Raw genomic sequence first — 27516 nt, 5'->3', positions numbered from 1 at the left:
CTTATTGTAATATTTTTGGTATGACCATCGCAGAGTGATTCTTCATTCAACAATATAGTCAATGTAAATTTGGCTCGGTGAGGATGCCCTTTTTATTCAATTTCTTGTTGCATATTTACAGATGCACACGTTTACTGTTGGGAGTTTCCCAGTATAATACAGTCCTCTACTGCTGGACCACTGTAATGAAAATTGCTTTGCTCAAGGCCATCCTGAGAAGCTCTAGAGGCGCTGACACACCAACCCGATTATCGGCCGTCAGACAGTCTGGTGAGGTCAGTGACCCGAGTCTGTTTGGTGTTTTCCGTGCCGTCGTCAGTCGGAGGAGCCGTCAGCATTCATTTGGGACTCAATATTTGACGAAAATTTTTTAAACTGACCTTTGTCGATCTGAAATGAAGACAGATTCAGCAACTGCCTATTTCGGCCTATTTCTTGCTTAAAATGTTTCAGAAACATGTTTCTGTGAACCTTTTTCGTAAAATACGAGATTGTATTCTGAATAAGCTGCCATTATGGTCGGCTTTGAAATTCGGGAGAAGCCAGACCCACGTGACGCGTTTGTCCAATCAATTAGAGATGATGTTGGAGCACAAATTTAATCTATGGTACAAGAGTCGTAGGGGAAATATGTGGTAATGGCCTAGAGTAAGAAATTATGTGAAACTAAGACGTAGACTTCTTTTAGCTCACTGGACATTATTTTGTCTGTTACATACAATATTACAAAGGCAGAACATTAGAACATTGTTAATCTTCCAATCCATTCTCTCCAAAACACCAGCTTTTATGAATTCACTCATGCTTTTGATACTTTTTCAATCCCATTCACTCAATGCTGGGTTTAGGAAGCAGTGGTCTCCAAAGAAGTTATTGTCATCTTTTTGCACCCTTTCTTTGTTCTTCCTTTATTTTTTAAAGCCTTTTTTCCATCCACTCCTCCCTTTTTCTATTAATGCCAAACTGGGAGAAAGAAGGACTTGTAGAGTTTGACATCATGAAGCAATCGTTGCATAACTGGTTTAAGTCCAGCCTTGCATCACTCAAGGGTCCCATTTTTTGTATTTCTCAAATTTGCAGTTTGGCAGCAAACTCTTGAATCCACCATTGTTCCATACTATCCTTATTCCTCTTCTTTAGACTTGTGTGTGTGCTGTAGTTTAAAGACCAATCTTTGTCCCACCAATCTCTGTTATCCACTGTTTTCTTTTTTGACGATAACTACAACGATTCTTAATCCAAATCATGTCATTTCAAAACTAAAACATTGTTTCGTTGTGGTCTAATGTTGTACTGATGGCTGATCCTTCTTTGCTTCCTCCTCTTTTCTATTCATCCCTTCTTTCGTTATAGGCAGCGGTAGAGGTTCATGCAATTATTCCTAGAATTTGACATTGTGTACCATATCTCTTCATTCCAACAACTGCTCCCTCCATCCGTCTTTTCCTTCCTCCGTCCAAGCCTCCATCATTGTAGGTAACGGTAGACTTTGAAGCAGTGGTTCCCGGAGTCAGCCACTACCACATGTCCGTCTGAGGTCAAAGAAAGACCTTGGGGTCCGTATAGAGGGTCAGCTGAGGTGTTGATGTAGGAGAGGAAGGAGCCGCTGCCATCAAACACCTGAAAATATTTTATATTACAATATTACAGAGAAAGAAAATGTAGTTTGATTACTGCAAAAACTCCTAATACTCCCAAGAAGGGGATTGTTATGTTGTACCTGTATTCTACTGTTGCCCCAGTCAGCTACGATGATGTTCCCATTAATGTCCACGGCTACACCAGTGGGAGCGTTGAACTGGCCATTTCCCTCACCATTAGAGCCAAATTTCAACACCAGCTCTCCCTCTGGGGTGAAAACCTGATTAGGACAAATAAAGAAAAATATATAGGGAGTATTAATGTGTCATGTTAAAATGTCCATAGATATCTACCTGTTCACCTGGATAACACTAGAGCAAAGGTCTAATTTCATTCTAAACAGTTCAAGGAAAAATAAAAGGTAATGTTCATCAGGGTAATGTCCAGTGAGTAAGGCTTTACCTTGACAGAGTGGTTATGGAAGTCAGTCACGATGATCTCATTGTTCTTGTTTACTGCTGCAAAGTGTGGACCTTCACAACAGGAGCACAAAAACAGGTTGTGCTTTTAACGCATCAACTAGCACTTCAGTTGCTTTCAGTGCTTACTATTCACTTCAACTGACATTTTAATTGCTGTCAGTGATCACACTTCAACAAAACATTTCTGCTTTCAGAGTTCACAATTCATTTGACAGAGCTCATACTTCATTTGACACTTTAACTACTTTCAGTCTTTGTACTTTACATGTGTCTCAACTACTTCAAGTGCTTACATTTTAACTGACATTTAACTGCTTTTAGTGCTTACACTTCAGCTGACACAACTTCTTTAGGTACCTTAAACTTTAACTGCAGATGCACATTTTGCTTTGTTTACTGAATAGTTACATAGTTGAGTATCATCCATCATTTTATATAGTATATATCAAATTACTTGGCGTATGATTTGAATTAATTGGAAGATCATACTTTAGTCTATAATACATTAAAGACTGGCATGATTGTCTGCCTTTTATCTTGTGGCTTTTATATTCATTTCTGGACAATCTATCTCTTTAAAAGTACCTGCAAATTGCTTGTCACCGGTGCCTCGACTACCAAACTTGGTGATGAGCTTGCCGGTCGGCTGGAAGATGAAGACAGTGCACGCTTTGTTGTCAACCACGATCACATGACCGTTCTGGTCCACGGACACGCCCTTTGGCCCCATAAGTCTACCAGAGCCAAGTTTCCCCTGATGGACCCCAAATACAAAGAGAAGGAAGAACCATTCAACAAAACACAGGACGTGAGTTTGAACAGTTTGTTTTCATACATCAGCAAATCTACCAGCGTGAAAAGTCCTTGAAAGATAAAATATGATTTATATTTCTATACTGATGCTCAATTAAATAAATGAAGACTCAAATCAAATTTAAAGTAACCCTTCATCCCTATAAACTCAAAGCCCCATCGGTGCACCTACCTTGAACTTGCCCTCGCTGGAGAAGATGCTGACCCACTTGTTGTCATAGTCGGCGATAATGATGTCACCGCTGGGGTGCACGGCCACGCCAGTGGGACGCTGCATTTGCCCTGGCGAACGACCCCGCACCCCAAAACGACTCTTGAATTCCCCCTCGTTGGAGAAAATCTGGAGTGGCGAGACACTTGTGAGGACCATCAAAGACACAATGCATATAAAACCTAAACCTACATCGATCTAATCCTAAAACCAAGTCCAAACCCTGAAACAAACATTTGAAGACAAAACATGCTTTACCTGGACACACTGATTGTTGCTGTCAGCAATCAGTATCCTGCCACTGGAGGAAGCAGCCACTCCTTGAAGGTTGGTGAACTCTCCTTTATTCCTCCCCTTCGTTCCTAAAAAGAGCAGCAAATTCAAATCAAATCACTGCTTAGGTAGGCCATTTTTATTAAAAGAAGGCAGCCAGCAAAGTAAAGCCAGTAAGCCCAAATCCAAGCTTTAAAATTTCCTTTCGACCTCATGAAAAGGAAGGATGTTGTAGCTTTAACAGTAATTTAAGCTTCAATAGCCATAACGTAGTGTCACACCGATCCTGAAGATGAGGTCGTCCTCGATGGGGTTCTGGGTTTTGCGCCGCGGGGTGCCCAAAGCACTGCTTGCCCTCTTGGAGCCCTTTTTCTTCTGGCCGGGGGACTTCCCTCGTCTCTTTGCCCCCTCAGAGGAGCCTGTGGACGGGGTGGCGTAGGCTGCTGAGTTGGTTGCTGTGGTGGTGGAGGGAGACACCTGGAGAGACAACGATGGAGGCAGAATTTATTGTTTACAAGCATCAATTGTAGGCAACGTGCATGTTAATTTGAAAACTTTTTCCAGGTTTGTGATTAATTGCTGGAATTATGTTGCATGCTTTGTTTTTCCTGAATGCTGATCTTCGAAACAATGCACATGGATGTGACATTGACATTCAGTGCAGTAGTATGCATAGTGAAGTAAGTAAGCTTTTCTGTGACACATGGTAAGCTAGCAAGTAAGGGAAAAGATTGACTGGGTGATGGAACTATTTCACTGCGATGCTTTGGGTAGTTTTGGGTTGAAGCAAGAAGGGATTGTGCAGAGATGAAACCGCACACTTGAAGTTCGATTTAGTTCTCTTGTTTGCATCAGATCAAAGTATTTTACATAGCTGGTTCCAGAAATGAGTGCAACACCATGAATGCCTTCAACAAAAGATCATCCAAAAGTGTTATCGCATGATTATCACCTCTTGCCTTGGCTTTTCAATCCGTCTTTCAAGGTGGTTGTTCTGAACGGTTATACTGTAAATACTTTTTCCTTCAGACGTAGTTGAACAACAATTTGTATGAACTACAGTAGTTTGTTTCAAGCATACAGTACAGGCCAAAAGTTTGGACACACCTTCTCATTCAAATGCGTTTCCTTTTATTTTCATGACTATTTACATTGTAGATTCTCACTGAAGGCATCAAAACTATGAATGAACACATATGGAATTATGTACTTAACAAAAAAGTTTGAAATAACTGAAAACATGTCTTATATTTTAGATTCTTCAAAGTAGCCACCCTTTTTTTTTATTAATAAGGGGAAAAATTCACTAATTAACCCTGACAAAGCACACCTGTGAAGTGAAAACCATTTCAGGTGACTACCTCATGAAGCTCATTGAGAGAACACCAAGGGTTTGCAGAGTTATCAAAAAATTATTAAAAAAAACAATTAATAAAAAAAAGGGGTGGCTACTTTGAAGAATCTAAAATATAAGACATGTTTTCAGTTATTTCAAACTTTTTTGTTAAGTACATAATTCCATATGTGTTCATTCATAGTTTTGATGCCTTCAGTGAGAATCTACAATGTAAATAGTCATGAAAATAAAGAAACGCATTGAATGAGAAGGTGTGTCCAAACTTTTGGCCTATTCTACAGGATTTCAGTCAATGTTTCTCCATTCATTTATTATTTTTTTTTAATTACGGCTTCACATTTGGCTTTAAAACTGTTACACATCCTCCACCTACCTCTACCTCTGTCTCTAAGATCCTGTTGACAGTCAGTTTGAAGGGGCTTCCTTTGATGTGTTGGTCATACAGACGGAGAGCCAATGAGAAGTCGCCCTCCTTCGGCACTGTGTACACAAACTCATAAGTCCCATTTTTGTGGTCCAATATTTCCCCGTCCACTATGCTGCCATCTGGGGTGAATACCTGGATTAACAGATGGGTAAGATTTTGTTATTTTTTGTGGGTGTAGCCACAGAATTGCGCTGTATTGTTTTGTGTGTGTGGTTGTGAAAAAGACCTCAGCTGATAGGATTGCATTGCCACTCTTGCAGGCTCCCCCTGACTTGTCTCTTGTCACTATGGTAACTGAGGCAGGAAGTCCCACAATGCACTGCTCCAGGCCTGCACCCATGGCTTCGCTCTGGCTCGCCACCGCACTGAGGAAGAGGAGGAAGATGGGGAAAATCAAGTGGTGTTAAATGTAAACATGCTTTTATAGCAGAGGTGATCGTTCTGAACATTGTCTTACCTGGTAGTGACGATGGTCCCCAGGTTGTGTATGGACTTCCTCAGACCATCTGTCTCCATCAACAGATCAAGCTGGTCATTCTCCTCCGGCTGACATGGTAGGCCAAGGCCGACCAGCTCCCCCAGTCTCTCCTGCAGCTCCTGCTCCAACTGCAGGCTCGCCACGCACGCCTCCCCAGCCAGAGCCTCCTCCGTCTCGGTACAGGAGGCCATGAGGTCACCCTCTCCCCGCGCGAGGCTGTCCACCTGGGCCTGAAGGACCTGGACACAGAAGACACATGATGTTTTTGATGTGTTGTCAGATGTTTTTTTTATTTCATGAAGTAGCCCACTGACATCATAGGCTGTACTAGTATTTTCACTCCCAACTCATCAAATACTGATGCTTGATCAGGACTCAGGACCTCTTGGCGTTTCTTTTTGACGCTTTGGCTATTCCTTTGGCATCATTTTTCAACGTACAGGGTAAAACCACATAGTTAGGGTTAGGCCAAGGATGTGGATGGGGTTTAAAGATGTACGTTTAAGTGACACAGGATATGAACCCTCCAACTTTTACTCTTACTCAGAGTTTCAGTCTTTAATAATACTACTACCTACTGTTGCTCTTCATACTACGCCATCTTACAGTGCCACGGTAGAGCTGTTGCTCTGCCCGGTGCATCCCATACAGATGCTAAAGGGTGCCTTGTGCGTCTTCATCTGACGCTGAGAGCCACTGACCAAGCATGAAGGGTTGGGAGTGAGCACAGATTAAAAGGTCACAAAATGAACAATCAATCGATTAGTTTGTATTCTTAAACTCTGGCAGAAGACCAGAATCTTAAAACACAAAAGCATGTGTGTGCACCTTCTGTTTGAGTCCATATGTGACCTCCAGCTCCATCAGCAGAACACTCTTCCGGACATCCAGCTGCTTGTGTAGATCCTCAAAGCTCGACTGGATGTCCTCTTCGATAGAAGCTCTCTGATTGGTCAGCTGTTGGAGGATCTCCTTAATGAAGGACAGGGAATCTGATATCTGAGGGAGTCTGGAGACACAAATACAGGGGGAAAGGGGCATTGTCATTTTTGCATTTGTCTCCTTGTTGATCAATAGTCCTGCATTTCCCTGACTGTCCACCAGATGTCAGCTTCTCCCCTTCACTCCTTAAACAGTGTCCCATTAGATATTTGTGGACTGTGGGTTCCCTGTGTTCCCTTAAGTACTGTATTTTACTTTGCAAAGCTACTTACTTTGCAAATCGAGATTTTACATACAAAATGTCTAATGAGTATCTAAAATGATTGTTGCAGACAAAACAAACAACATAAAGTTGATAAAATGAGCTTAATCTTCACCTGCTAAGATATTAAAATGCTGATCAGATATTACTCTAACTGAAATAAGAATGAAATAATATAACATCTAATAATATGACACTAACGGGCAATTGTTCTGCATGAAGAGTGCTTTCACTTTTGATACTTTAAGTACTGGATGAGTGTAATCTTCACAGGAAAATTTCTGAGTTATACACTTTCCCATGTATCAAAAGCAATAATATTGTATTTTAAAAGGAATTCTGTGTCCTAATGATGCCCTACTTATCGAAATATTTAACTGCGGACATCCCAGTCACATTACAGTTATTCTAAATGTCATATATATCTAAAAGGCAAAAGGCTCTCTTTACCATTTCCAATACTACTGTGACTGAGACTAAATAATCCTGATTACAAGAATACAGTCGTTACAGTGTGTGTTAACCACACGCAGTGAGACCTCCACCTGTTCTGGACGGCCCCCAGCTTCTCCTGCAGGCTGCTGCGATGCTGCTCTAGGGCCTGGCTGAGGGGCACCTTAGGGTGCTCCTGGTGGCCCGGCACACAGTCCTCACACAGCGCACACTCGCAGGCCGAACAGTACAGCTCTGCCACCTGCAGGTGAGAAGGGGAGCATGGTGTCAGAGACAAGAAGAGGAGGATAGAGGACACAGTTACAGGGAGTTTTGGATAAAACGCAGCACAGATACAGTTAAATTCACTAGACTGCTGATTTTATGATTTCACTCTTGTTTTTACCATTAATGTGTCTCTGTATATTTTACTGTTGTTAAACTGTAATTTGTTTTTATCCTGTAAATCACTTTGAATTAGAATCTCGTTTGCATTCCTACCTTCCCTGCATGTTGGGGGCAGGCGTTTTTGCCGGGCGGAGCCTCCAGGACGGTGCACTCCTCACTGCTGCTATCTGGGGAGTGTTGGTGGGCTTCCATCTGCGAGCGACAGCCTGGTGGGGGTGAACCTCCGAACACGCCCCTTTTTCCACACTGCAGCCAGGGGGAAGGGGCTGGTGGTTCAGATACACGTTTGTTTTTGTAAACTCCTTGTCTCACACTTTATTCCATTGTGCCTGTGTGAGGACGGGGGCCGAACATTCAAATGTACTCCTTACGATAACTCTTGGCACATGTTGGATCTTAGGAGAGGCATGACTTCCTGCTGGACATTGCCACACAGCACCAAGAAGAGAGTGCTGGGAAATCAAATCCAGGTCTTGTTTTCTGTATTTTTAGTGTACAATCATTCACTTTGGTCGGAGCTTTATCTCTCTGCTGCAAAGAGGCGGAGCTGAAAGTTCAGACATGCCCTTTATTTGAGCCTGTAGTCATTGATTATTCCATTACATTCCTGTTGGGTACACAGGGGTCCAGGCATTCAAAACTCCACACATTTTCCATCTATCCGTCCAATACTCTTTAGGTTTGATTTTGGGGGAAAAGCAACAGAAGTTGGTGTTGCTTTAATCACAAAGGGTTCAAACGGTGGTGGACAGCCTGGGGAGAAAAGAGTGGGATGAGGATTAGATAGAAAAGCAGATAAACACGGGTGAACACTCACTTAACTTTTCGGCTGAGTGCTTTCCTACCATGTTATGTGTGATCAGTTTTGGCTCTGCAATCATAATTATATAGACAATGAAACAAGAAAAGGTGAAGTAGCTGCAGAATTTGTTTGTTCACTAATGTTACAAATTGAAATGAAATGTACACAGGCAGAAGAGGTTCATTTTCAAACGTAGTTTCACTATGACAGTCAGTGTATACCCATTAACAATGTGGGTATGTACACAATGAACACAACAGCGATATTGAGCAGATACGATGAAACCATAGACTGTGACTAACAGATGGACAACTCGTCTCCTCTTCCTCCCGTTGTACAAAAGTGAAGCCAAAATATCCCAGACATGAGCGCTGCCAACTTGTAATTTCTGGAGCCAGAGTCTGTGCATCGAAGCTGTCATATTGAAGTCCCGCCCATACACTGACCGGCCAATCGCGAGTCAATCACAGCTGTCAATTATGACATTTTTCACCCCGTTTTTTTTTTTTTTTGCATTAAATAACTAATAAAAACCAAACTGATCAGAAAAATGACCAGTGCTGCAGCCAGCCACCAGGGGGTGATCCAGATGTTTTGGCTTCACTTATACAGTTAACCCCTGGATTAAACCCACTGACATTATTTTTGATTGAGTAACGTCTTCTCATAGCACTCTCTATCTCCTACTATAGCAGGGGTGTCAAACTCGTTTTATTTCATGGGCCGCATACCCCTACCTTGATCTCAAGTGGGCCGGACTGGTAAACCTTCTCCAGAAAGATCAGAAACTTTATCTGCCACAGAGTTTCTTGTCAGCTCGATGTTAAACTAGCGTTCTAAAGGCCATTGTAGGGGGAATTAGTTACAGACCCAGGAGAGAGGAGTAACAGCCCGAAAAAAAAATTAACATTAAAGTTGTAAATTTAGGGAAAAATAACTTGGATATTCTCTGAGATTAATGTGATAAATTTGGAATTGGAATTTCTTACTTCTCTGCAATTTTCACATTTTTCAAAGTCATTCAGTGGGCCCGATTGGACCCTTTTGGTGGGATGGTTCTGGCCCATAGGCCGTATGTTGGACACCCCTGCACGATAGGAATGCCCATATGTTCCTTCCAGGTGGCGCATCCGATCACTGCACACGCCTAATGTACTCCCAGATGGTACACTCCGTAGAGAGGAACAGGACTGCAGCAGGTCTGGGGAACAGATGCTACGATCCACAGATGTGGTGGGGGGGATTAGGACCAACAGAGGGATGTGAATGAAGAGTAAGATACTAAAAAAAAGAGCTTCGAGGAGCAGTAATGTAGGTCACGGAAATGACTTCAAAGTGATGGGAGGAGAGAAAGAGAGAGAGCGAGAGAGAGACACTGGAGTGAGGCTGGGGTTTCCATGGTTACAGACTGCACGGGGAAGGGGGGGAGGGAGAGACACGACAAAAAGTGAAGCGCAGTAATGGGCCCTTTAATCCAATAATCCCAAAAAAACTAAATGTAACCGTCTGTTTGCTCGACAGAGTTCGGTCCCAGTTCCAGATGTAAAAACACCTGCCTGGAGTTGAATTTAAACTCACATCTGGACCACGTGGATCCAGAGGCGTGTGTATTCTTGACACGTTCACAAGAAGAAAAAGTAACAGCCAACCTGATAAATGCATATGCTGCAGAAGTGCCTCTGTGGACGGGGGAAATAATTCAAAGGCACTTTATTAAATCAAAACCAAATTAAACTGTTGTTTTATTGACAGTTTCAATAATTGGGTGTCATTTGATAAGTAAGGGGAGTGAAAGAAAAGCTACTGAAACAAATGTCAACCTGCCTTGACCCAAAGAGGTTTTAATTTAAGTATTCAGAGCTAAAACGTAGTAATGAAATATAATAATTTAAACTGTCAGAGCGGTATTTATGTAACTTTATGTTTATTATTGAAGTTGTAGTTTGCAAAGTTTAACGCTGTAGAGCTTGTATGTGTTGGATTGCATTAGATGTCACTGGTGTACTTAATAAAGTGGACGTTGTGCATGCAATTAGAATTTTTGTAAATGTCTTAGTCTTTTCTTTTTCAAAGAAATAACTTTTTTTTAAATATTGATAAGAAATGCAAAAACCGAAAACAAAAAAATGAAAGAAAGATATTTTATTGTTGGAAAAATACAAATGATGTTCCTAAAAGTTGTAGTCATGAATTTACTGATTTTATATATAATTTATTTTTTTAAATCAAAATTGTATTTATTTATTCATATTTTGACTTTAGATGCATTAGATGTCACTGGTGTACCTAATAAAGTGGACGTTGTGCATGCAATTTGAATTTTTGTAAATGTTTTAGTCTTTTCTTACTCATTTTCTTTTTCAATGAATTAACTTTTTTTTAAACATTGATAAGAAATGCAAAAACCGAAAAAAAAAAAAAAATGAAAGAAAGATATTTTATTGTTGGAAAAATACAAATGATGTTCCTAAAAGTTGTAGTCATGAATTTACTGATTTTATACATAATTTATTTTTTTTAAATCAAAATTTTATTTATTTATTCATATTTTGACTTAATTTTTTTTTGACTCAGTTGTTCTGCTTTCCCTCTTCTCCATTTCCCTTTGTGCTGTTTGTTGTTTACTGTCTCTCTATTCTCATGAATAATTCATAAAGAGGGGTATTGGGGGTTTATGAATATGACTTCCCTGTGATCTAGTACATAATCCTGTTTTAACACCTCCTCCCTCAGTTATTTTTGTTGTGGAAAACACAACCTTCCTAACGTGGAATTAGCCTCACACACACAGACACATACTCTCATCACACACACACAGACATACACACACACAGATATTTGTTCTTCTTTTTTTCTGATATTTTGTGTATTTGAGCTCTACATGTTATCTTTTTTTTCCAGACAGACAAATACATTTTACACATATATACTGCTGCCCGCCTGCACCGCCACACTGCCCTACAATGATTCTCTGCAGTATAATGCTGCTACAAAGGATTATGGGGTGACAGTGAGGCTCTGTGTATGTGTGTGTGTGTGTGTGTGTGTGTGTGTGTGTGTGTGTGTGTGTGTGTGTGTGTGTGTGTGTGTGTGTGTGTGTGTGGAGACCTTGTGACACTGTGGAGGCTGTTTGTAACTGTCACTTACAGAACGAGGGACAAGTGAATCCTTTCTTTCTTTTGTGGATTTACAGATGACATTTGCAGACAGTTGTGTGTGTTATGAGTGTGTGTGTGTATGCAGGTACAACACACACAAACATCAGCGCATATGTGTCTGTGTGTGTTCTTGTACTTTGGGACCAATTGGAGTTGACGACGTTAAAGTCATAATCGTTAAGATGTTTATGAGAGGTTTCATGAGGTTTTCATTGATCATGATCCGAGCTGGATTGAGTTATTGTTGGTGCTTCACGTTAAAAGCCTTCAACCGTAGAAACCAGCAAGTCCTCCAAACCATGACACGATGATTTTTGCGCCGTGTGTGTGTGCGCGCGTGTGTGTGTGTGTGTGTGTGTGTGTGTGTGTGTGCGCGTGTGTGTTTACTGCTCTACCACAATGAATGGCCCAGTTTAGTGTTCGCTACAGATCGCGATGATATAAACCTCTGCTGGCTCTCAGCAGGATTTATACACTCCCCCTGCACATATTTCATGTTTGTTGTATTGTCAGCATTAATGTATTGAGGAAAAATTCTCTGTAGCTCTGATTCCCCGCCTCGGGCTTTGCTGGGGCACACAGAGGCCAACGCCTTGCTGAAGGGCAACTCAACAGGGGTTTTAAAAGTTGCTCGTTCCCTGTTTCTTTCAGGGCCTGAGACTCAAACCGACAACTTTTTGATCACAGATGGCCTCCATTTCCAGCTTATATCTCCTTGAAAGCCTATCTATCGGTAGCAAACTGTGCCAATCAGAATTGGGCCTTCTGTACCTCCCCCCAAAAAAATATCACTAACCAAACACAGCCTACCCTGGCCATTTTTCGCTTAAGCATGAAGATTGCGCTGTTGTAGTTATACAAGCACGCGCGCACACACACACACACACACACACACACACACACATGTTTGTTTTTCTATCTTTGTGGGGACCCATCATTGACATAATGCATTCCCCAGCCCCTTACCCTAACCTTAACCATCACAACTAAATGCCTAACCTTAACCCTAACCTTAACCATAACCTACTACTAACTCTAATCCTAAAACCAAGTCTTAACCCTCAAACAGCCCTTTAACCTTGTGGGGTCCAGCATTTTGGTCCCCACAAGGCTGTGCAGACCCCACAAGTATACTGTATTCTCCGGTTTTTGGATCCCACGAATATAGTAAAACAGGTACACACACACACACACACACACACACACACACACACACACACACACACACATGGACGGTCACTTTTTGTGTGATCTGATTCATGCAACATTGCCAAGATTATGCTATTTCCAAGTTCCTTACTAAGCTAGTTGGCAATGCACACTGTCCATGTAGTAAAGAAACAGCACAACACAGACTATTGATGCATTCACACATCTACTGTAGCTCGCTACATTGTTAAACACAATAATTACTCCACACAACGACGAAAATTATATTACATATAGCCCCCTCAGTTGTATTTTGTGGCACCTCTGTATAAACCTGTTTATAGAAAATAGCAAAAACAACTAATCTAATGGCTGAGATGATGTGACTATTATTTGAGTACAACGAACAGCGCTGTCCGTAGCATATAAACCAAAAAGACTGAAATTGTTTGGTCAGTCCAACACTTTAGGCCTGAAATATCTCAGCAACTATTGGATGGATTGCCATGACACTTCTGTACAGACATTCATGGTCCCCAGAGGATGAATTTTAATGACTTTGACCAGTGCAATCATACAGTCAAAATGTTTAATTTGTCCAATACTACCTGCAAAACTAATAGACCAGATCCTGTGATGTTGTGCTAACATAAAAAATCCCAACAACTGGCTGATATGTCGTTTTCAGCCGTAACTGCATTGTTTAAAGATGTATACCGGTAGTTAACCAGGAGGTCTATCTGTGGTCAAAGCTGTGCTTATTTTCTGTCCTGTGTTGCTTTGCTAGCGTCTCTGATAAACTTAATCTAGCGTTAGTGGTTTGCTAGCGTCTTTGATTCACAAAATCTAGCGATAGTTGTTTGCTAGCATCTTTGATAAACCAAATCTAGCGTTAGGAACAGCAACATCACACCGCCGGTCGGACTGACTGCTAGTTTGAGTGGTGTCATTTTCTTTAGTCTGTGGCCAAACAGGTAAATTAGCTCTCCAAGCTAACGTTAGTCAAAGTGTTGACTGCATCAAACATGCATTTTAGATGAAGGAGATCAGAGTATATCCAGTTGTTCCTCCGTTTTCTCAGCGCCGTTAAACTTTATGTACGGGACGCAGGAGTTTTCTACCGCGAAGTTATTGTGAACAAACATGATTGGGTCTATGCCATTTTCATCAACCTCAGCTGACTAGTTGATTGAATTACACATGCATATATTATTTCACATTTGATCACTTGAGATTAGGTAAGTACCAAACTTACTGACTGCTACTGTATATTACAAACTACACATTTAGTTGATTTTGTAGTCTTCTCACTTACAATTTGGTCAGCATAAAGCCCTAAAAAGTTTTTAAAAAAGGTTCTTTAGCCATCGTAGAAAAAATTGCCAAAAAACGTGGGGAAAAGCTTTAATAGCGTTGGCAAACGTGACAAAAACTTCAGAAAAATCGTCAAAAACTAATTGGCCCAAAATTTATTGTGACCCTAAATTTATACGAGGATTTGACCCGCGGTCCTTGAGTTTGACACGTGGTAAAAGACATGCCAATACACTAGAGCATGTTTTTCTCCCATCCCGGGAAGTTGTGTGGACTAGCCACACCTTCCTCCACAGCGCTGTGGAGGAGGGTCTGGCAACGCAAGACTAGTTAATTGGAAACCTACTCCCGTCATCTTTGGTTCAGCAGACCATACTGACGCCATTACGCCATATCATCGCGATATTTTAACAAATGCCAGAAACTCAAAAACATTACATTTCAGTTAAGCTTAATTTGCAAGTTGAGACACAGACGAACCAGTTTCTGAAGAGCTTGTCGGTAAATCTACAGTCTGACGTCACTAACACACATCGACTCAGGTAATCTTATCTCTTCATACAGCATATAGTATTCCCCCGGGAAAGTGCGTGGTCACTCTCCCTCTGTTCCTGTTTCTCTCTTCTTTAATAACGTCTCTCACCTCTGTCTCTCTGTCGTAGCCGGGTTTCAAGTTGATTCATTTCTTTATCTTTCCTTTGAGGATGCAACATATGAGTATTGTTTTTAGATAGTTATACCATACGTTGCTGTTAAACACTGCTTCATCTTAAAGGACCACAACAAAAATGACTTTGTTAACAGTTTGTCTATAGCGGAGAGAAAGACAAACACGTAAAAGTTGATGTAGGTAAGATTATGACATCAGTTTCAAGATTACTGGGTTGGTTGAGAATCTACCTGCTAACATTATTTACCTTTTTGTTTTTTCTGCAACTCTCTGTTCATATGTAGTCATGGACAGATTATCGTCTCCTGGGCATAGACATGGAACATGTCATAGGCCCCTGACATATCCTACTCTCAGACTCAGAGATGTTGTTCGGAGGATGTTTGCTCTCTTTGCTGTCATCTTTTTTTTGTCGTTTTGTAGTCAATTTGTGTCTCTCTGTAGTTGTTTTGAATCTTCATGGTAATTTAAATATTTTTGCGATCATTTTATGTCTTTGCGTTCATTTGTACCTTTTTGGTCCTTTTGTATCTGTGGTAGTTTTATGTCTCGGTCATTTTGCATCACTTTGTAGTCATTTTGCATCCCTTTGTAGTCATTTTGCATCACCTCATAGTCATTTTGCATCCCTTTGTAGTCATGTTGCATCACCTCATAGTCATTTTGCATCACTTTGTAGTCATTTTGCATCACTTTGTAGTCATATTGCATCCCTTCGTAGTCATTTTGCATCACATCGTAGTCATTTTGCATCACCTCGTAGTCATTTTGCATCACTTCGTAGTCATTTTGCATCCCTTCTTAGTCATTTTGCATCACTTAGTTGTCATTTTGCATCACTTCGTAGTCATTTTGCATCACTTAGTTGTCATTTTGCATCCCTTCGTAGTCATTTTGCATCCCTTCTTAGTCATTTTGCATCGCTTAGTTGTCATTTTGCATCACTTCGTAGTCATTTTGCATCACTTAGTTGTCATTTTGCATCACTTAGTTGTCATTTTGCATCACTTCGTAGTCATTTTGCATCACTTAGTTGTCATTTTGCATCACTTAGTTGTCATTTTGCATCACTTCGTAGTCATTTTGCATCACTTCGTTGTCATTTTGCATCACTTCGTAGTCATTTTGCATCTCTTCATTGTCATTTTTCATCACTTCATAGTCATTTAGTCTCTTTGTATCTGTCTGTAAAAGTCGTTTAGGATGTCTTTGTGGTGGTTTCTTGTCTCGTCGCACTCATATGATCGACTTTTCAATAAGAAATACTATTATCAAACATATATATCGTAATATAGTACTTCTGTCCTGAGGGCCCCTAAAACTAGCCTGGTCCTACCAGACTCTCGACCATTTCATTTGTAGAGAGAGTCTGGCCACTCTCCATTGACAAGCAGTTTAAAACTATTGGATCTGCCCAGAGCCACTCTGGAATTGCCATAACCATTGGTCGTGATGTCAGCTTAGCATCACTAGCGTTTGCCTTGGCCAACTCCTTCACCACTAACAGAGCGAGCTGGAAAATCAAACTTTTATCAAACCCCGTGGGGAGGAGGGCCACAACATCATGGCCACCAACACAACTCAGCAAAGATTGGTCTTGCTCGGGCTTTAACTTCTGGATATTCGGCAGCGTTGGCACAACGGACCGAATGGCTTCGCTCGCATCTTTCTCCGCCGCCATTACAGAACTACAACTCAAACTAGCGCACAACCTTAACGTCATCGTTCTCAGCCACTCCCTCTGTTTGGACCGGTAAAGATTTGGCCCGGAGAAAACCCGCGAATATACTGCAAACCCAGACGTAGTACTGAAGGAAAATGAAAAGTGAGCGGAAGTACGTGGTAGGGCGTAGCCAGGCTACCCTAAAACATGTTCCTGTTCAGTAATCCATAGCTGTAAAAGTCTGAGTGGACCAGTGACGTACCTACTGTTACTGTTAGCACTCAGGATGCTAACGTGCTGTACATACAGGCCTGATCTCGCAAAGAGCCTCATTTCGCAAAGACACACACACACACACACACGCACGCACACACACACACACACACACTTGTATTTGCTCTAGTGCTGAGGTGGATCATTCTCTGATTGCGTTCATCATGCAATCCGTCCATCCTCATTTCCTTCCCTCCCTCCCTCCCTCATTCATCCCTCCCTCTTTAACGAAAGCACAGCATGCTACAGATGCTGCTGTCATCCCCAAACATTCCTCCACCCATCTCTCCATCCATCCACCCATCCATCCATCCTTCTGTCCTCTCACTCTTCACACCCTAAAGGAAGGAAAAAAGGAAGTCCAGCACTCACCATGTTTTCCTAAGACGCAGGCCAGGAGTGTCTATTTTCCAGCCTGAAGCCATCGCGTCATGACAGTGTCTTGTTTGCTCCCTCTCCTCTGCTCTCTACCGTGTGTGTGTGTGTGTGTGTGTGTGTGTGTGTGTGGGAGGGAGGGGGTAGGATATCATCGTCACGGCAACACCAGCAGCTTGCAGCAGCAACAGCACCAGACGGAAGAGAGGAGAGGAGGAGAGGAGGGGAGACATCGGGCCTCGCTGCAGCATCAACCAATGAGGAGCAAGAGGGGGGAGAAAAGGAGGGAGGTGATTGGTCCATTTGCCTATCATCTACATGATTATCTCTCTCTCTCTCTCTCTCTCTCTCTGTTTATCGCAAGTGCGATGGATGCAGAAGTAAAAAACTACTTTAAACTATTTATGGGGCTCAAATTTCAATGTAAACATTAACATGGTGCATTATTGTGAAAAGAAATATCTGACGGTTGCTTCTTGCTTGTCTCAATTTATAGCATAAGATCTCTCTATTCTCTCTTTTATATCCAAGATAAACAGGTATTGGAACTGAAATTTCCTGATATTGAATCGGAAAAATATAATTGAATCGGAACCTCGTGAATCAGAATTGAATCGTCATGGGCGCTGATAAGCACAAAATAAAATACGACGAAAAGCGACTTAAAAGTAGGGCAAGTTAGCGAACAAATGTGAAGAGGTTTTGATGCTAACTTTAAGATCAGGGTAGTCTCGCATTGCCAGACCTTCCTCCACAGCGCTGCGGAGGAGGGTCTGGCTAGTCCACACAGCATTCTGGGATGGGGGAAAAACGTGCTCTGGTTTATTGGCATTTCTATAAACCAATCACAATCGTCTTGGGCGGCGCTAAGCTCCAGATGGAGCCACGGTGCCTCTGCAAAATAGCCTCGGGAAGGAACTTGTTTTGGTGGAATGTGTGTACGTTCAAAAGTAGTTTTAGTCGTGCAACAGAAAACTCAGATTGGACAGATAGTCTAGCTAGCTGTCTGGATTTACCCTGCAGAGATCTGAGGAGCAGTAAACCATAGTCCTCAGAAATCCACCGGAGTATAAAATTCCAACACATCGAACGCGGAAGGAAATGGACATCGGCAAATAAACATGCATCTGGCGGAATTTCCTGCAGCACCGGAGTGACCCGGAAGTGGAACGTCAAGTATTTAGACCAGGTTTTCCCTTACATTTGCACTGTTTAGAATGTATTACTGTATTGTTTATTTTACTCATCTTTATAGTTGTACGTATTACTTATAATTTTTTTTATCTTTATTTGTATAGGCCTATATATACCTAACCTGACTCCGCCAGATGGATCGCTTCGCATTTGCTTGGCATATCCATCTGGGAACTTACCGTTGGAGAACTTTTGGGAAGGGGCGAAAATCCTGGTTAGCTGATTGGATAAAACATCTGTCTATCACCACCTATGTTGGGGATAGAAGGGCCAAATCAACCAATCAGATCAACGAAGCGTATGAAAATACAACCACAAGCCAGGCTACCCCTGCTGCTGCAGGCAAAGCATAGCTCGTTAGCTCAGCAAGCAAGCAACATGTCGGTAAAGGATATTTGCCGTTTGTGTAACGAGAATTTAGGAATAAAAGGCACCAATTCAGGTTCCCGGACCATATTCCAAAAGAAGGATCCAAGAGAAAAAAGCATTAGCGAGCGGCTAACAGAATTAGGGCTACCGCTGTCTGAAAATACTGGTTAGCTGATTGGATAAACCATCTGTCTATCACCACCTAACCCGCCTCAAAACCAACGCTGATTGGCCCGGTCGTTTGGCAAACGGCTCAACATTTTCTCTATCTCAAGATGCCAGACTGATCTGCGAGTGGAAAACTGGAGCTCGCCAGATCAGGACGGTCTCATGAGACTAATATATACCCATCCTTATTGCACCGTGGGTCGGAGAAAACCCTATTTTCGATTGCTCTGTATGTCTGGAACATGAACATATCGCAGAGTTGACGATGAAGTTGACTTGACTTGAAATGTAATTTTTGATTTGTCTTTCTTTTTGATTGTCTATGTATCGATGAACGATTTGAACATACAAACCAACGCATTCCATAAAACTGTACAACAATTCGCAGCTGTGTGTGAGATCTCATTACCTCACACAATACAAGGCTGTTGCACTATTATGCTACTTGCATACTTTTGTCATATATTCTAAACTAGTGTGTATATACATATATACATGTACATTCTTTTTCATCCCTCTACTATTTTTCCAGTTTGTTGTGGCATTTTTTACCTTTGCTATCTTTTTGTAGATTATATCTTTTTTTTTTCATCTTTTTTATAATTTCTACTATATTTTCTTGTTTTTTTTCTGTATGTGTGTGTGTGTGTGAGTGAATATGTGTATATGTCCTTGGCAACTTTCTGCTTGTAACAGAGTAATTACCCAGTTTGGGATTAATAAAATGTATCTATCTATCTATCTATCTATACATTCTTCTATCCATCTAATTATCTATCTATCTATCTATCTATCTATGAAACAAATAATAACATAGAATATTATCAATCTTTCTTTCTTTCTTCCAGCATCTTTGGTCCGAGTCACTGATGGGAGGATCATCGGCTGCCCCCTCCCCTCCCTGAAGGACATCCATTCATCCCGCTGCCTCAGCAGAGATAAGGCAATCATCACAGACTGCTCCCATCCTCCCCCTGTCAATCAGGACCAGGACAAATAGACTCAGGAACAGCTTCTTTCCACAAGCCATCACCACACTGAACACACACACATGCACACCTTCACACACAGACCATGTGCAATAACTAGTACTATTAGTGTGTATATTTCTTTATATTTTATGAATGCATTGTTTTACTATTTATTTATTTATTGTCTTTTTAGATTTAGATTTATGTTTACTGGGCGAACTGCTGCTAAAAATGTCGTTGTTCATTTTTGTACAATGATAATAAATCTTCTGATTGTGATTCTGGTAGTAGTTGCCACTTCTCCCTCCGGTCCGCTAGGAGGCGGTACGGCGCCGTGACGCCATTCACGCGCCGCCACGACTGAATAAAAACAAGCGGAAACTCCACGGAGCTCATTTCCATTCCAACCGAGAGAGAGAGAGCTCGAAGCAGTACCCATCCCCATCCTTTCTCTGAAATTAACGGTAACTATGACTTTAAAATTACCTCTAGTCTTTAAATGGACAACGATACGCATTAATCACAACATATAGAGGTAACAGATGGCGACATTTGTCATAGATGATGTCTTTATTTACCGGATGGTCGTAGATTGTTCCAGCACTAACGCTGCTGCTGAGATGTGGCTGAAAAGTTTCAACACGTTGTTCATTTTCTCTGTTTGCGAGTTTATTTTAATGTTTTCAGCAGTTAATATGCAGTTAAATCTGATGCCTGACGTCCAGAGTTGTCATGAGGCGATTAAATAAGCCCCTCATGTTACAATTAAGCTAACAAAATTAGCCCAAAATGTATTTATATCTGTATTTGTAGTTGTAGTTATCGCAGTGTAGCTGCTGTAGAGCGTTGCTCAGCCTGTGTTTTGGGGATTTAGGCCTATCTGTCATATTTAAGTAGCATTTAAAAGAGACTGGTCATAAAAAAAAAAATGGTAAGTTCCTGCAACGTTAGTTTCCGGCAGGATAAACACGTGGAGATGCTCGGCCCAAAATCTCATCACCGCTCTGCACGATTTAAACTGGGATTCAACATTCAACCTTATTTAATCATTAACTGCACATGTGAAGTAGCTAAAGGAGTGTCTATTTTTATGCTACTTTAAACTTTTATTCTGCCACATTTCTGAGAAATATTTCACTTTTTACTCCATTTCATGTGGCGTCTTTAGTTACTAATGCACACAACGTTAATGTAGAGCTAAATTAATTGTAGGGCTGGATATCATTTTAACCTTTTTTAATTTTTTTTTTATGCTTTTGGTGCTGGTTTTTATTAAATGTTTGTATCCCTATTTTTTTTTTTTTTTGGGTAATTTATGGTCAATTACCTAATAATAAAATGACATTATACCTATTTTTTTAATTTGAAAAAGAAGCAGAAATTGTGAATTATTTTTGACTAATAGAATAGTTAAGATCAGAGGATGTTGAGTGAATCAGATTTTTTATTTTTTTATTTTTAAGCCATTAAATAAAACAACCCACATTTTAATGGAAGTAATCAATAATTTTACCTGTGAAGAACATGGATGCATGAATGTATATTTTCTATGGGTTCCAAACCATGCATGCATCAAAGTTGTTTTGGGTCAATTTGGTTGTAAGAAATCCATATTTCTGATATAAAAACTTTGAAAACTCAATAAATTTTGACCCAAGCGTGATACTTAAATGACGACATTGGCGTACTTCATTCAAAATAATCCGGTGCGGCTGATTTTAGTCATTGTTGAGATAAATGATACCTTTTCGGAGTTATTTTAGTTTCTATTCCAGAGGTGACGTGTGACATCAGTTTGTTTTCTCCTTTTTTTCAGGTTTTTAAATGTTTGTCCAGCGGCTATTCTCCTGAGGATGCTTCCCCTCTGGACTGTCTCCTACAATACACACAAGGTTAGAATATTTTCCAAGTTGGGATTTCTTTAATGTTTGTAAGAACCGTGCGTCCTCCTGCGCTGTGATGATGCTTTTTCCTGCCATTCGTAGTTTCCACCAGAGGTCTTAACGGACCAAAGATGGCCCAAACCTTCCTTGGATGTCTGAGCGCTTTTTAGCATCAAAGCAGCACGTTCATAATCAATCCGCTTGTTGTAGACTGATCTGAGCTTTCAAAAACTACACATTATGTTAACTTTTTGTTTAAAAAAAAAAAAAAAAAAAAAGAAGAAAATAGCTGGAATATACATGCTCCTCCATGTTTATCTGGATTTACTTTGCTCTGTTAAATGAGAAGTTTTCTGGCTTTCTAACAGCAGCAATGTTCTCCCCAGGGTTACACCGACCACCGGGGAAGTGAACTCGCGGGACACCGTACAGACGCTGTGTCACGATGAGCGATGGGACTAATTCCTCAAGAGGCAGAAAAGCAGCAGATGCACATAACCTGGGGACAGGTGAGCAGTTTATTTACCTTATCTACATTTTAAGGCAACAGTTGTTGGTTTTTTTGTGTATTAAAGTTGAGCAAACCGTCGGCTTACGAGGCCAAAAATCCTAATGTTCCTAAGAATTACAACCAGGCTGCACTGTTATTTTATCAAGGAATTTGAAGAAGTCTTTGGTTTTATGGTTTCGTCAATGAAGGTCTAAAAAACTAGCAACATGCCCACCACAAGTGTTTATTGTCTTGTCCACAACAGTCCAATATAGTCAACTATTCTATCTTAAATTTTCAGGAAATACTGAAAGCTGCAAATCTTCATTTTAATAATCTGGAACAAACTAAATTTGGTGCCTCATGCTTGGTTTTTAAAGGACTGAAAATCTATCACAATATTATAGTTTATAAACACGTTTGTGAAGGTCTGAGACTTTTTTTTATTTTCTGTTTTCAAACTAAGATTTGTGAAATGAAATTTGCAGCCCTGTCTTCTCAATTGATTTTTAGCCATTTTTTGTGTGTGTGTGTGTGATCTCCCAAACTCGGGTCTGTTCGCTGTGATGATGCTTTTTCCTGCCATTCGTAGTTTCCACCAGAGGTCCTAACGGACCAAAGATGGCCCAAACCTTCCTTGGATGTCTGAGCGAACAGTAAAAGTTCGTAACTTGTCTCGTTGACGCCATTTGCTCTCAGATCTAACTTTTATTTCCATCTCCCTATCAGGGTGACGGTCCTCCGGTCGCATTAAATCTACAAAATGAGATGAAGGTGATCGACGCCTGTGATGCTGGTATGTTTGAGTTAACTTATGTCTGGTCCACAAAAGGGAAACTTGCCCGTCACAAGTGTTGTCTTTTGTCCACAACAGTCAAATACACTTAAATATTCAATTTTAAATTGTAAAGAAATGCAGAAAGCGCAGCAAATCCTCATAATGTTCTGGAGATTAAAAAATGGGGCTTTTTGCTCGGTCTTTAAAGGATTAAAACAAAATGTATTACAGTTTAACACACCTTTTGCGAAGTTCCGATATACCCAAATTTCCAGGTTTAGAGGTTTTGATTAAATTTAAGATATTGTGGAATTTGCAGCCCTGTCTTCAAAAGATTTTTAGCCAAAACGATTGACTAATTTGAGCCAGTTTTACTGTGTGATCTCCCAAACTCGGGTCTGTTCGCTGTGATGATGCTTTTTCCTGCCATTCGTAGTTTCCACCAGAGGTCCTAACGGACCAAAGATGGCCCAAACCTTCCTTGGATGTCTGAGCGAACAGTAAAAAGTTCGTAACTTGTCTGGTTGGCAACATTTGCTCTCAGATCTAACATTTTTTTTTTTATTATTATTTCCTTCTCACTCTCAGGGTGACTGTCTTCAGTCGCGCTGTCGCATTGAATCCACAGAATCTTCCGCGGAGATGGGGGCGATCGTTTGCTGTGACGCCGGTATGTTTTATTTATTTTTTTTTAAGTTGTATAATCATGTTCACGTCTTGTCGCTGTGATGATGCTTTTTCCTGCCATTCGTAGTTTCCACCAGAGGTCTTAACTGACCAAAGATGGCCCAAACCTTCCTTGGATGTCTGAGCGACTGAAGGAGAACAGCGACAACTTCTGTCTTTTTAATGTTCGTCGCAACTAAATGCATCTCAAATCTCCCTTTTTCAGGTTGGATGGGAAAGGGAACGTCTGGATCTTGGAGTCCTTTTTTGAAGGCCAGCCACTGAAGTACAGAAGGTATGTATCTCATCTGCTTAAGGGAACTACAGAGTCATACACAAGATGAAGAAGTAATAGTCAATAAAAGGCAGAAATTACAGTAGAGAAATAACGTGCCCTTAAACACAACTTGGTTTGACTTGAATTAATGTTACCAGTGGCCCAGTTTGTGTTTATATTGAAAGCTGTAGTCGTCTGACTCGGGTATTTCAACTCTACCTTTATCTGGTTCCTACAATTCGCTGTGATGATGCTTTTTCCTGCCATTCGTAGTTTCCACCAGAGGTCCTGACGGACCAAAGATGGCCCAAACCTTCCTTGGATGTCTGAGCGAATTTTTAAAACGTGGTGAATAATGATAATCGGTCTGTAGCTTCATGGCTAACTTGTCATTACATATGACTTTCAGGTTGGGAGGACTCTGCTGGCTGTGCTTTCCATCCTCTCCGTCCAGGCGCCGGTGATTATTACCTGGTATGTAACGTTTAAACATTATGTACGGATTAACTGTTCGCTGTGATGATGCTTTTTCCTGCCATTCGTAGTTTCCACCAGAGGTCTTAACGGACCAAAGATGGCCCAAACCTTCCTTGGATGTCTGAGCGAAATCAGTTCTTTTTGACAATCGGCCCAGTTTGGTTTTATCTGTCAGCTAAAGTTTCTTTCTTTTTTAAATGTCTCACAGGTTGAACAACCAGTGGCTGCGCTGCATTGATTTCTCTACACGGAGGAGTTCTGCGCCGGTCCCCGCTGATCTAGATGGGACCGGCCAAAGACAGAGTGGTGATCGGGAGGATCTTCCACGTAGTCCAGGATGACCCGTATGTAGATTTTGGTGGGAAGTTCCACTGCGTTTGCGTTTGACGAAGAGAAGCTACAGCGGGGCAGCAAAGTCAGTCTGCGGCTGCAGGATCTGGAGCTCGCTGCCGGTTTCCTGGGAGCCAAAACCGACACCACGCTGCTGGAGTCCCGGGGCCCTCTGGAGGGAAGGGAAGTCCAGGAGAACCAGGACTGAGCGGACTGTCGCAGCCTGCTGAAGTTTAAATCTCAGGTTTCCTAAAGGGAGTCTGGCGGGGACTCGGACTGTGGATGTCAAAACATGACTTTAAGTCTTGTTAGATAAATAAATACATGCAGAAATAAATGAATAAATAGTGGAGGAGTGAACCTGGACATTTCAGTCTGTTGCTGCTTTTTTTTTTTTTTTTTTTTTTTTTAGCAGAAACTCTTAGTTCAGAAGGGTAAAGTTTCTGTTTGGACTCAGATCTGTGAACTGATTATGATAAATATTCATTGTATTAACACATTAGTCTTTGTTTTGTTTGTTACTAGGTAAATGGCGATAGTTCATTTTTAATTTGACTTAAGTGGAGGAACGTGAGTAATACACCTAGGCCGACTAGCACTAGGCCTTACATTTTGAACACGAAGTAGATTATATTAATATCAAAAGCTTAAATTTTCTCTGGACTATCATAAATGAATGTCTGACCTTTTGGAATGAACTCTCAACTAGAAAATCGCATGAGTTTTTGATTTATTTCCATTAGACCTTTGCCTACATAATGTGTTAGGAGTGGCTCCCCCGTGCCAAGATGGCAGCTATATTGAATCATTCGTTCCAATGGAGTAGCCAAGGCGACATCTAGTCAGTGTATATCTATGGGATGTCTGAGCGATATCCCGTTCTATTTGACAATCAAGCTCGGTTTGTCTGACAGCGGTTTTTTTTTTTTTTTTTTTTTTTGTCTTAGGTTTATTTCTCTACAAATTTATCAACGCTTGTTTACAAAACAAATAAAGATCCAACTGTTGCTAACTAAATTCTATGGCCTGTCATGCAATCATTTTTTATTATTTTTCTCCCTCCTGAAGACCTTTTACATGGCAGATAAGCAGCTATTGAAACATGTTTTGCACATTATATGGTGGTAAAGAATTGGTTGATACACAGGATTTAAGTCTGCTACTTTTTGAAATGACATCTGTAAATTTGTCATAAAATGGCCATGTAAACATAGTACATACAATAATCATTTAAAGAGCTACTACATCTCAAGGGTGAGTTACTTTGCAGATTTGGGTTTATCCACGATGTAATTCAACTTGTATTTTAATGATTAAACTACCCACCGTTTGATAGTTATTCAAATGAGCTCCACCTTTACCATCTGCAACATTAAAATTCTTGTATACGTGCAGTTTAGGCCCTGTTTAAATGTACATGGTCATTTTGAAAAACTGAATTTCTCTTCATTTGTGCCCTTCGTTTACACTCAAACGGAGAATTCGCCTCTAGAAACGAGTCTTTCTAAAACTTTGTCATGTAAGCTGAGACAAACGGAGTTTTAGGCTGCCGAGGAAGAGAAGAGGGAGGAAGTCGTGGACGAGAGCAGGCAGCAGCTGGGGGCGGTGACAAAAGTCTGCTCTCAAGTCAGTTTTCCAGCAGGTTTCAGGCTGAACAGGAAGTCCCAGAAATGTATAGAGTTATGACAGATCAGATGTCAAAATGCTCTACATGCGATCTGTTGCTGATTTTAATCAACACACTGTAGATGATCTGTAACTTGAACGGATTTAGTCTCTAAATGTAACTATCAGCCACACGACTTGCTCTGTACAGAATAAGCCTTTAAATCAGACAAATGGCAGTTAAAATCCCTCCAATTCAAAATCAATAAAAAGTTTATATAAAATGTGTTGAGTCGATTCTGACCCAATCAGCTGAGAGGCCGGCGTTTCCCAGCATGCCCTGGGTCCGCCTGGGTCTTGCAGTCGGTGAAAAGCCACTGCGCTGCCTGCGTCTCAGAACCTAGGCCGCCTTGATCTCGAGGTTATCGTTGCCCACGTGTGCATGACGTCAGATCAAGTCGGACACAAATCTAACTGGCATGCATTGGGCGGCGATCGCCGATCGATTATGCGCAGACCTGGCTCATCTCGAACGAGCTTAATGATTCGTTGCTGCTGCTATTTTTGGGATTCTGATTGGCTAACGTGGGCTTGAGCTTCTTGTTACACTGCCACCTACAGGTTTGGCACGCTCTTGATGGCATGTACACGGGTACGTGTAAACAAACACATTTCTGAAAACTGACAGCTGTGCACAATGTTATTTTTGAAAACGTAGAGTTTGAAATGTCTGTTTATTTAAATAGCGGGCCACGTGTAAACGTATTAGTGTCCCAAATTCCCCATACATTGTCCTTAATTATGAACCTGCTAAACCAACTGTGCTACCCTAACCTTGACGTGTCTCAAATAAGACCCTCATCATTTGGGACTTCAGTTTTTGGAAAATAATTTGGGATGCTAAACTGCCATGTAAGCCTAAAATGATCACATGATTCTGAAACCAAGAGTTATCTTTTGGTACTTAGTGTATTCTGATGCCAATATGTCTGTACTTTGACTGCCAATGCATAAGTTATGTACTTAAATGCTAATACTTTTTAAAGTTCTTAAATGCAGGACTTTTACTTGTAACAGTGTTTACACTGGTATTCCTATTTTTTACTTAAGTTAAAGATAATTCCTTGAGCAATGGTCAGTGTGTATACAGATATACAGACACTTATGCATATAAAAATAACATAATACTTATAGTTTTCACCGTGTTTAAAAACCGATATATATCTAATATCTGTTTA

The 27516-nt window shown here is 40.9% G+C and overlaps 1 protein-coding gene, 1 long non-coding RNA gene and 6 other non-coding genes across 9 annotated transcripts; 7 read left to right on the top strand and 1 right to left on the bottom strand.

Moving 5' to 3' along the window:
• Positions 1 to 1467: 1467 nt before the first annotated feature.
• Positions 1468 to 15554, bottom strand: LOC114546181 (tripartite motif-containing protein 2). The gene is made up of 14 exons (XM_028564869.1): positions 15272 to 15554; positions 7760 to 7932; positions 7372 to 7520; positions 6451 to 6631; positions 5602 to 5861; positions 5371 to 5509; positions 5112 to 5276; positions 3642 to 3795; positions 3346 to 3449; positions 3049 to 3216; positions 2649 to 2817; positions 2044 to 2114; positions 1721 to 1861; positions 1468 to 1620 (listed from the first exon to the last, which is right to left on the bottom strand). The coding sequence occupies exons 1-14, from the start codon at positions 15552 to 15554 to the stop codon at positions 1468 to 1470; spliced, it is 2310 nt and encodes a 769-aa protein (XP_028420670.1).
• A 4581-nt stretch (positions 15555 to 20135) lies between these two features.
• Positions 20136 to 25060, top strand: LOC114545757 (uncharacterized). 2 transcript variants are annotated; one of them, XR_003690933.1, is made up of 8 exons: positions 20136 to 20236; positions 21589 to 21664; positions 22042 to 22164; positions 22875 to 22941; positions 23512 to 23593; positions 23816 to 23884; positions 24276 to 24340; positions 24552 to 25060. It is a non-coding gene; the product is annotated as an uncharacterized LOC114545757 (long non-coding RNA). The 2 variants fall into 2 exon arrangements; XR_003690932.1 differs by having other exon boundaries at positions 23678 to 23884.
• LOC114546251 (small nucleolar RNA SNORD14) lies at positions 21724 to 21818 on the top strand. Its single transcript, XR_003690997.1, has one exon. It is a non-coding gene; the product is annotated as a small nucleolar RNA SNORD14 (small nucleolar RNA).
• LOC114546248 (small nucleolar RNA SNORD14) lies at positions 22704 to 22798 on the top strand. Its single transcript, XR_003690994.1, has one exon. It is a non-coding gene; the product is annotated as a small nucleolar RNA SNORD14 (small nucleolar RNA).
• On the top strand, positions 23326 to 23420 carry LOC114546269 (small nucleolar RNA SNORD14). The gene has a single exon (XR_003691014.1). It is a non-coding gene; the product is annotated as a small nucleolar RNA SNORD14 (small nucleolar RNA).
• LOC114546250 (small nucleolar RNA SNORD14) lies at positions 23644 to 23738 on the top strand. Its single transcript, XR_003690996.1, has one exon. It is a non-coding gene; the product is annotated as a small nucleolar RNA SNORD14 (small nucleolar RNA).
• On the top strand, positions 24106 to 24200 carry LOC114546268 (small nucleolar RNA SNORD14). The gene has a single exon (XR_003691013.1). It is a non-coding gene; the product is annotated as a small nucleolar RNA SNORD14 (small nucleolar RNA).
• Positions 24378 to 24472, top strand: LOC114546249 (small nucleolar RNA SNORD14). The gene has a single exon (XR_003690995.1). It is a non-coding gene; the product is annotated as a small nucleolar RNA SNORD14 (small nucleolar RNA).
• Positions 25061 to 27516: the final 2456 nt, after the last annotated feature.

This window comes from Perca flavescens, chromosome 19 (assembly GCF_004354835.1).
Source record: "Perca flavescens isolate YP-PL-M2 chromosome 19, PFLA_1.0, whole genome shotgun sequence".
In the NCBI taxonomy this organism is placed as follows: Eukaryota; Metazoa; Chordata; class Actinopteri; order Perciformes; family Percidae; genus Perca; species Perca flavescens.
The sequence above is the reverse complement of the archived record's forward strand: the minus strand, read 5'-3'. Positions and strand labels throughout refer to the sequence as shown.

Coding starts and splice junctions, on each gene's coding strand:
- LOC114546181 (XM_028564869.1), bottom strand. CDS start 15,554: ATGCAAAATGACTACGAAGTGATGCAAAATGACTACGAGGTGATGCAA. Junction 3,796..5,111: donor TCAAACTGACTGTCAACAGG/ATCTTAGAGACA, acceptor TCAGCAGCCTAC/GCCACCCCGTCCACAGGCTC. Junction 3,450..3,641: donor CGACCTCATCTTCAGGATCG/GTGTGACACTAC, acceptor TGCTCTTTTTAG/GAACGAAGGGGAGGAATAAA.